Raw genomic sequence first — 10,142 nt, 5'->3', positions numbered from 1 at the left:
TATTTACAGCCACATTAATGAATAGGGAAAAGAACGGCAAAAGATTGACTTTATTGATATTTTAATATAATTTTAGAACATTTTTATAAAGCTGTCACATTCAGTAACAAATCTTATTTTACAATTAGACCGAGTCGACCAAAAAAAAAAAAAAACTCCACAGGAAAGAGAAGTGCAGGAATGTCTGACTGTCCGTACGTTGGAGGAGCACAGGGAGGTGTTGAGGAGTCTGCAGGAGAATAAATATATGGATGTTCCTCCAGGAGGGAGGACGATGGAGAACTCAAAGGCTGGATCTCGCCTCACATGACAGAGATACAAATATCTGCTGGCTTTTTCCTCTAGATGATGCAAATATGAGTGTTTTATGTCTACACGTGATCTTTAGTGCAACAACATGAGCTCCAGGTGACAGACGGGGCATGAATGCTTTCAGGACGTGGTCTCCATGGGGACAGTTACATTACTCAGCTCGTCTGTGAATGACTCAGCAAGAAATTGGATTATATACAAAGTGATCGGGGCTCGATAATGTGTGATTATTCCACAACATAAATAAACCAGAGACTCACACACATGCAGACTGAATTGGCTTTGATGTTTGGGGGAAGTCCAATATCTGGAGTTAGCAGTGAAAAAGTGCACACCAGCAGGGTGCGCTCCTCCTGTCCTGTTTTTGTCCCTGAAGTGTGAGGATGGAGGAGGCGGGCCCTCAGAACTCCTCGTGCACGTTCCGGGCGTAGTCCATCAGCTTGCTGCCGGTGAAGTACTCGCTGTAGCGCAGAATCTCCTCCAGCTCCAGGTGGCGGTTCTGGTTCTCGTCTGCGACGGCGATCATCTGCTTGGCCTCGTTCAGAGCGTTGTGCTCGTTCATGGGGTCCATGTACTCCTGAGGGCGAGGGGGCGGAGAGAGGAGCGTAAACGGAACACGCTTCTATTCCAGCTGCAGAACGACGCGTCGATGCAGCCCAAGATTTGAAACATCTATTTATAATGAATCAATATTTTGGTTTAATCAGAAAATGGTGTCAGAAGAATATTCAATATAGGCACGAATAAAGAAGTAGGTTTTTAAATAAAAACGACTAATTAATTTAATATTGAGTATTATTTTGTATTTACAGATTTATGAATGAATAGTTCTATTTTAAATCATTAAAAAAAGCTCTCTATTCACAAAAACTGAATGCTCTCTAGATCCTCCCCTATTAGAGTTGTTCTGTCATAGGGCTGCTAAAAACTGTTACGAGCTCTCTGATTTTGATTGGTCAAAGAGACGCTGATGTCACAAGACAACCAATACAGGTACGGTAGGAGAAACACATGCTGCCTTCATGACGTCAGCGTCAAGCTGCGTTCACGCCGCCCTCTGCACGGCCCGTTCAAGCGACCTCTTCTAGTCTGCCTATGTCTATGTAAGCGCGTGCATTTCGGGCTTCAAGCTCTCATGTTCATGCAGAACTATGGACGATTCTACGCTCGTTTTTGGGCTCTACATACAAAACGACAGTGATAATGATCATGGAGGCGACGTGAAGAACTGCGGTTTGTCTCGGCTGGACGACAAGTCTTTCAATTCTGGGAACAGAGCAGAAAGAGTCCAGAGAGTCGCATCACTCGAACATTTCACACCAACAGTAGGTGGCGGACATGAGCCCGTAAACAGTAGTAGAAGAAGAAGAAGGCCCTCCCTGCTTGTCCGGTGGAAACACCATGGGTAAGAATGTGCTTGAATGCACGTCACGTGTCCTGTGTGAACGTAGCGGCAGACGTGTGCGGGCGTGCTGGTTTCTAGGTGGGAAGTGGGCGATGGAGGCCGTTACCTCCAGCTCTGCCATGGTGACGATGCCGTCGCGGTTGGCGTCGATGACCTCTTCAAACTCCTTCTTCCTCTCCTTCACCCAGTCGTCGTCCACGTCCTGAGCGTGCTGGTTCTCCACGGTGCCGAAAGGCAAGGAGATGAACTCCGACACAGTCAGCTTCTTATCGCCGTCCTGGTCTGCACACAAACCCACAGAGGGAGGGAGGCTTCAGCTGCAGCCTTGAAGCAGATCGCTCACAAAGTCAAAACTTCTAGAAATCCCTTTAACCTTCTGCTCACGCAGAGGAAACCTTCATGTCTGATCCAGACAGAAACTTCTCCACCCCAGAAGGTCACGTCCTTTTTTTCTGTTCGTTTTGAAAAACATTTTGCATATCCATACAATAGCAAAGACTGCTTTCTTTAGATTGTTTGCATATCCTCGTCTATAGGACAGCGACGGTCTTCAGTCTCTGACAACCAGAGGGACTTCTCTTTTAACTTTTGTTTAGCTCTCCACTAAAATCTACTTTCAAGTCATAATTTCAGTAGAAATGTCTCCCCAGCTGCTCAGGAAGGCCTTTGATTCTAAGAAATGCTTTATGTCCTCTGCGTGACTTCATTCCCAGCTCGGCTCAGTCATTTCAGAATAAGAACTTCCTGTAGGGCAGAGGCTGTCTTTTAATTTGGCAGTCTCAGAATCTATGGTTAACTCAGAAAAGGCAGTTTTGTTGGGGGTTTGGGGTCGTCTGGGCCCATAGAGGGTCATAGAGGAGAGCGGCTGCATCTTTAAGGCAGGCGCGTCTTGCAGTAAGTAACCTTAGGGGGCGTCATCATAATGGAACGTACCATTGTGGTGCGTGTACTACGTTTTTGTGGTCAACTATTGGTCCCTTGCAGCGTGCCGTAGAGAAACTGCATGGACGCCTTCCCTCTACAGGCTCACAGAGTTGTCCATGACCTTGATATTTCAGTTGGGACTGAGGCTGTGACCTTTCTTTTTAATCTGCTGGATTATTGATGATGTTCTGGATCTGCTGATCATCTACAGCCCTCTCATGCTTTCAGGAGCGACTCCTTTTCCCTCTGATCGATTTCTTTCCATCCCCTCTCTGACATTTCAGCGACTTTTGACTCGAATAAAAACAGTCGATGTATTTTCTACTCAAACTCTTCAAAGAATCTGTGCAGTCCTACAGTGAGTGGTATAAACGGAATGATTGGAGAGAATTTGAACAGGAAAGAATACGTTTTGGATTATTCGTAGTCTATCTGCTGGTTTGGTTTAGGCCTTGAACCAACAACTCGAGTGCTTAAAATCACTAATCAGCGTCGTACCGAGGTCTCGCACGATCTCCTTGACCATGTACTGCAGCATTCCTCTGCTGTGCTCGGGGTGGAGGAAGGACAGGAACTCCTGCTCGTTCAGCAGCTGATCCGTGGGGTGGTTGTCCGCCTGGAACCAGCGGTCCTTCAGGCTCTCCAGCACCTCCTGAGCTGCAGAACGCACACAGAGCTTCAGAGCTTCAGCCGCTGAAAGTTAAGCCTGACAGAGGGGGGAGGGGGGTTGCACTCACTTTCCTCGTCCAGTTTCAGATCTTCGTTTTTCTTTATCTTCTCTGCCACCTCTTTCTCGTTGAAGCCTTTGCTGGCCAGAAACTTCACTCGGTACTCGTCCCAGGTCACATGACCTGGACACAAGAGGGTGACATGTGACTCCAACGAGCCTCCTCTGAGGGGTGGCAACCTGCGAGGTCCGGCTTACCGTCGCCGTCCGGATCCACGGCACGGAAACTGTTCTTGTTCTCCGTCTGGGCTTCCAGGAAGTGCTCCTCGGTCTTCTCCATGATCCAGCGCTGCATCTCCTTGGCGCTGACACTCCGGTCTTTGTTGGCATCAACTCTGGAGAGAGAAAAACACTTTATACCGTCGAGAAACCCAACGGTTACGGGAGAAATGGATCCAATTCAACCTAAAAAAAAACACTAGGAAGTAAACGGAGATTCGCTTTGCTCTTTAAGAACAAACACGGCGGTTATTTAGTCCTTCTCTTTGCTGTTATTAACCTCATCACTACGGCTGAAACCAGAATCCAATACTTTGTCCCAATCTGTTCCTGAATAACTGAGTACGATTATTTGTGATGTCCAAACTACAAACTTTATTGATTTGTATACCCTACGGCTATCAGACCACAGAGCCCAGCTGTTTAGCCATCTTAATAAATAAAGCAGAATTTAGGAGACATAAACTATAATTATTACTCTAAAATTGCAGTAAACCAATGCAAAAGCAATAAACCAAATGTGTTACCGTCACCGAAAGTACAGACAGTGTGTTATTTTGGTGTCTTCTACTGTAACTAGTTAGCAAAACTTTGAGGATGGGAAAACTGTGGAGAACATTTTCAGGATTTGTTGTAAAATGAAACAAAACAACAGTGGCGTTTATGATTTGTTTACTGCTGGAGTTAACCAGGAAGTTGACGGAAAAACTTTGGAGTGTGACATTATTTAAAGTAGTACATAACCAATCTGTTATGTTTTATTGATTCTGATTTCCTGTTTTAAATCAAAGGTAGAAAAATATTATTTTACATATAGCAACCAAACATAAAATACTGAATAGTAATAATCCTGGTTTGACCTGTGAATCAAATTAGATCAACTATCCACAGCCTTAACTCATCACATCCCTGTGGAAGGATTGGAACCGGCAGCTGCAGGTCACTGATGTTTGGGCTCTCAGGCACACCTGTGCTGTTTTCAGTGCAGAGTTTGCTTTTATAGCTGCATGTTGGCGTGTGGAGATCCAGCTTGGACCTTGGAATGAACCTTCACGTGTTGCAGACTAACAGGACAGTAAAGGGTTGAATCTGGGAGGAAGAGAAGTGGCATCATCTTCATCCTTTTGGGGTAAATGCACAGAAATTGTCACTGCTGATAAACAGCAGTTTATCCAAACAGATGGAATCTATTCCCCTTTTTGGAAAGAATAAAGATGCCATTTTTCCAACCAAAGTAACTGAAACTGACATTTGCTACATATGCTATTTTTAATCAAACCAAACAGTAGAGATTTACTCCCATGCAGCTGTCAGTCCAGATTGTTTTAGGGAGTTTTACTTTCTGTGACTTTCCTGGAATGCAGACAGACCAGTTGGATTTTAGCAGCTCTTCCTTTTGCTCTGCGTTACCCAGACACTGTGAAGCACTTCCTGCAACAACACTGTACGCACAGCTGTCATCCAGCAATGTCAGGATTCAACAAAAATAACAGCAGCGGTTCGCAAAGACGTCCCACATTTGCGGCGAGAGCTTTATTTTGAAAGTCAGCAGGGAGAGGAAATAGGTCAAACGGTTTAAACACTCCTGATCTAAGATGCAGAAAACAATCAAAGTAAAGCAGCTTTGCAAAAAACAAAACCACATTCAGAATGATGCTTCTCTATTCATGTGACTGAAATGCAAAGTGTAGAGTTGATGAAGTGTAGAAATAATGTTTGATTGTGTTTTATTTTGAAAGGAGTTTACAAAACGCAAACATTAAAGGGACAAAGGAGCAAACACTGAGTGTTTGCAGTGAGAATGTAGCGAACATGAATTCAGTTACGCCTGTGGATACTGTAAATAGATCCCAAAAACAAACAGCTCTGAAATACAGGATCCAAATATGTGTTTAATATTTGTAGAAGTTCATTTTACATGCAACATGTAACATCACTAAAAAAACAGCACTTCTCTGGTTAGTCCTTTAGTTCTGGTTAGTTTTCTCTCAGTCTTCAGAATCCATGAAAAGGTTATTAGAATAATAACAATAATGTCAAAAAGCTGCTACGCCTGCTGTGCTCATGAAGACAAACTAGACAGTTAAAACTGTGAAAACGAATGGAGTTTTCACCATTATTAAACAGGAATCAAGTGTTTCTGCTGTAACAGCATGTTGGTTAGTCATTAGATGACTATAAAAAGAGATTTCTTTATTGTCTGCGACAAAAGAAAGCCCGTTTTGATAGTTTGAAGTTTAAATAATGTAATAAATACTTGTAAAAATTAAGAAAAAAAAGAAGAGGGAGAGCAACAAGACACTAACTACAATCAAAATAATACTGTTGTTAAAAGCAAAGAAAACTTGACATGTAGCCACGCCCTGGAGTCAAAGTCAAAGTCCCGCTGTCTGTCTCACACCTAGGTGTGCGACATTTGTTCTCCGCATTTGAATCATCCCCTGGGGGAGCGGTGAGCTGCAGACACAGCCGCGCTGGTTTTACCCCCCAATCCAACCCTTTAATGCTGAGTGTCAAGCAGGGAGGCATTGGGTCCCATTTTTAAAGTCAAACTCACAATTCAATTGCTTTTCCAATCCAGGGCACTACATAGTGCCGCACTATCTAGTTTTTTTAGTAGTTAGGGATTACTGTGGGAATTCAGACACGGCCATAAACGTCTATAGAGAAATAAACAGCTAACGCTCAGTCTTTCTATTTATCAGAATACCCATTCTTGCTCCACTACCTTTTTTTTCAATATCTTCTTGATAATCCTCATAGTTAAAACATTTTATTTCCTTTATTGCCAGTTATTCAAGTTATAAGCTGACCAATCGGATGCCTCAATAAAAGTATCTGGTCTCACATCCGACATTTAAAACATTTGATTGATAGATTCCAGGCCTGCTTTCAAGTGGTAGGGGGTGGGGGTAAAATGTTAAGCTTTTAACAGCAGAGACACCTAAATAACACCCATTCTTTGACATAACGTAAAGCATCAACCGTTTAATCAATCATCTGACTCAGACACGGAAAAAAATGGCTTTTCATATCAGTTTTCCACTAATATGCAACACATTGCAAACATAACGGCGCAAAGCCACTTTCTGTGCTTCAGAATCCGCTGAAATTACTTTGATCGCATAAACCAGGGGTGTCAAACTCCAGGCCTTCGAGGGCTGGAGTTCTACTTGTTTTCCAACCAAGCTGCCACTGAAGCTCCTTGTTGGCTAAACACACCCGATCCAGGTAATCAACAGCAGATAAGGCAGGGTTTCTGGAAAACCAGCTGGAGGCCTGGAGTTTGACACCCTCGGCATAAACGGTTGAAGAGTTCCAGTACACAAAAGGATGTCAACAAGGGTGAACTCAGAAAAGAGGAGAGTAAAGGGACACCTTTTTTCCCTAACTACCAGTACTAAAACCTATATAGTGCGGCACTATGTAGTGGCCTGGATCAGCACACCTTTTATTCTCTTCTATCTCGATGTGACCACACAGAATAAAACTGAAATCTTACTTGGTAAAGATCTCGATAAGCTTCTTCCTGTTCCTCCTTGGCTCAGAGTCTTCATCAAACTCTTCCATGTCTTTTCCCAGGAAGACCTCCTGATGGAAGTCCTTGTTGAGGTGACCATCCCGCTCCATTTTCAGCCCGTTCAGGTGGTCCGGAGGCAGAATCTCATTTTCGTCTTTGTCCTTGCTGACAGGAACCTTATCTTTGGAGGCGGACATGTTGGCTGGGCGTGCGTTTATCGCATGGAGCAGCAGGAAAACGCAGACGCAGAAAGTCAGGAGGTTTCTGGACCACATATTCCTCCAAACAGCCATGGCTGGTACTGGACCTGAGGGGAACAGAAAGCATGGGGTCACGTAAACCAACGTTAAAAAGTGAAGTTTGTTTAACTTGTATGTTGTGTTCAAGGACACATTTTCTTTATTTAGTTTTGTGGCTGCCTCATATTACGTTACATGATACAATAATAATATATATTTTAAATTGCTAAAAGATAAATATAAGGAGAAAAACAGCAATATCATAAAGCATCAGAGAATGATTGTAATATTCTAGCAGTTATGAAATTCTGTTATAAAAGGGGAACTTTACGCTTAAGGCTCGAAGTCCGATGAGAAAGGTTAATTTTAATGATTTAATCTATTAGTTTTGCTCAAATAGAAACCCAGTCTCCTCCCTTTAGGTTTTAATATTTGCTGTTTAAATATAAACCCACGCAGAAGTCCGGAATTTGTTTAGTTTTCCAATTACGATTACAAACTTGGCTTAAACAAATTTACCTATGGGTCATTTAACGCAACAAGAAGTTTCCAGAATGAGAATTGATATAAAGTAAACATTGTGGTGCGTTTGCAGACAGCCACGTAAAGTCGTAAATGAAACTTACACCAACCCTCACTTAGTTTCCCCGCAGGCTTTGCTTAATTGTCTACTTTTACTCTATTTTATTAACAAAATATATAAATGTAACGATGTCAGAGGAATCTAATTTCAGTTTTTGAAGTTAATTTAGCCATACCGTAAGTAAGTTAATTGAGTTACTTCAAAGCTAGTTTGCCTGTGGCTAACCACCTGGTTAACGATACCTACGGGTTTCTTAAGGGTATGAGCCACAATCCTCATAATTGGCAGAAAAATACGGCAGTTGAACAACCAACCTGTCTGTAAACGTCTCACTGAAGGGAAGGGACGTCTGGTCGGAGGAGGTGGTCTGCGGCAGATCAGCTGTGTCACACAGGTTAGCTAACGTCGGGCTGTGACAGGGACTCCACCGGGGATCTGCAGTGGCTCTCGGACTGTCAGTTCCTGTACACGTGGCTCCACCACAGGTCCCTCCCTCCACAATGCGGGCCGCCTTACTCTCTCACTGCACCGGGGCACCGGTGGCGGACTGAAACAAGCACGCGCTGAGTCACCAATTCCTGTTTGTTGTGTTCCCCCTTCAGTTGAACTGCTAGCAGATTAGCCGCTAACGCTGCGAAGAGAAAGTGGCCTGAAATCTCCAAAAGTGATATCCGGAATGCACTTTCAAAATAAAAGCCCCCCCCCCCCCCCCCCTTACATTTAATTTAATAAAAACATTTGATTATAGATTTAGAAAAGTGTTTTGGTGTTTTGTATGTGTGTGTAAATATTCTTTGCTCTTAAGTATGACATGACTTTCTTTCTTTTCTTATATTGAAAGGCATACTTTAAACAGCTAAGTTGAAACCACTGGCAACCGACACTATGATTACCAAATAGTCAGTATTCAGTTATTATCAATAACACCTTCTGGTTTACACATATAAACCATACAGATAGATGATCCAACTAATGACTAAACTATAATGAAGGCAAGAAACTGCACTATAAAACCTTGAAAAAGATGGATATGTAGTCAACCTTGGACACATTGAAGCTTACACAGACACAAGAATTTCTGGCTTTTATTGATGCATCAAGAAAACCCAAAACAGACCAGTTTTAAAAAGAAACTAGACATGCATGAATCGGAAGTGACAAGCTGAACACACGACAGACTGATTAAAATGTTGAAAATAGATGCAAACATATCAAAATAGGCCAAAAGGGTTTAAAAAAAATGTTTAAAAGGCTTTATCTAAAGGGAGGGTTAAATATATTACAAACTGTCACTTTAAAGTAAAAAACTAAACTTTAAAAACCTACTCCACTGTTGGCACAGAGTAAACCTGCCCTCATTTTCCATCATCGCTCTCCCGCTAGCTTACAGCCCTTCACACCACCAACCTAATATTATTGGTGCAAAAATAATAATAATAATAACATTAGTGGTGCAATAAAAATGGCAAGCAATATTGGAGCTATCCAGCCGTGCTGAGCCACATAGTAACTTCATAAATCTATTTTTCTGGATCAGGACGGAGCGGAGTGGGCAGCTAATGGCCCACGCAGCATATTTTCTACATCACAAATACAGTTTTCTTTTCTTTTTTCAAACTGCATGTCTTCCTCGGCTCCTGAATCGCAAAGATTTGAATTTAGAAAAACCCAGAAATGGGGTTATTTTTCTTAATATATGTCCTGCATCATGGATAAAATGAAACATGTTAAAAACACCAAAACACAATTTACAATCGGAACGTGTCTTTAAGGAGGAAACTAAAGAGTTGGGAGAATTTAGTTGCTAAAACAATTTATAGAAAGGACGGTATGAGAAAAACATAGAAAACATGTTCCTTCTGATGCTCACAAACAACAAATTAGTAACTTTATTCTTCACTTGCAAGCTTAATTGAGTTTGACTTCACTTTTTAACTTAAAAACAATTGGTTCTGTGTTAGTCGAACTTTTCTGCAGCTCTTAGTCCTCCAAAGGCTTTTCAGCAAACCCCGGAAGCACAACAATCGCACTTTGGAGTCTGGAAACACTGGAGGGACTGTCTTTTTACTTGTCATTGTAATTAAGGTTTTTATAGTGTGGTATGTATATGTAATCTTTTTATCTTGGTATTTAATCTTATCCTTTTTTAATTAATTTATTTTTATTAAGTATTTTTTATTAAATTTTTTTATTAACTGGAACTATACACTGTA

General features: G+C 42.0%; 1 protein-coding gene across 1 annotated transcript; it reads right to left on the bottom strand.

The window, feature by feature from the left end:
• Positions 1–32: 32 nt before the first annotated feature.
• On the bottom strand, positions 33–8,609 carry sdf4 (stromal cell derived factor 4). The gene is made up of 7 exons (XM_004070902.5): positions 8,244–8,609; positions 7,090–7,414; positions 3,567–3,703; positions 3,379–3,492; positions 3,140–3,298; positions 1,824–1,999; positions 33–889 (listed from the first exon to the last, which is right to left on the bottom strand). Exons 2-7 carry the CDS (start codon positions 7,398–7,400, stop codon positions 713–715), a joined length of 1,074 nt encoding a protein of 357 aa, XP_004070950.1. The 5' UTR covers positions 7,401–7,414; positions 8,244–8,609; the 3' UTR covers positions 33–712.
• Between the last annotated feature and the right edge of the window lie 1,533 nt (positions 8,610–10,142).

This window comes from Oryzias latipes, chromosome 7, assembly GCF_053564925.1.
Source record: "Oryzias latipes strain Hd-rR chromosome 7, Olatipes_Hd-rR_3.1".
Taxonomy (NCBI): Eukaryota; Metazoa; Chordata; class Actinopteri; order Beloniformes; family Adrianichthyidae; genus Oryzias; species Oryzias latipes.
Note: the sequence above shows the minus strand (reverse complement) of the source record. Positions and strands in the feature narration are given on the sequence as shown.

Bases quoted from the DNA above. Each gene is read 5' to 3' on its own strand.
- sdf4 (XM_004070902.5), bottom strand. From the start codon at position 7,400: ATGGCTGTTTGGAGGAATATGTGGTCCAGAAACCTCCTGACTTTCTGC. The intron at 2,000-3,139 runs GTACGACGCTGA...GTTTGTGTGCAG, and splicing joins GGAGATCGTGCGAGACCTCG to ACCAGGACGGCGATAAGAAG. The intron at 890-1,823 runs GTAACGGCCTCC...CCTCGCCCTCAG, and splicing joins TCACCATGGCAGAGCTGGAG to GAGTACATGGACCCCATGAA.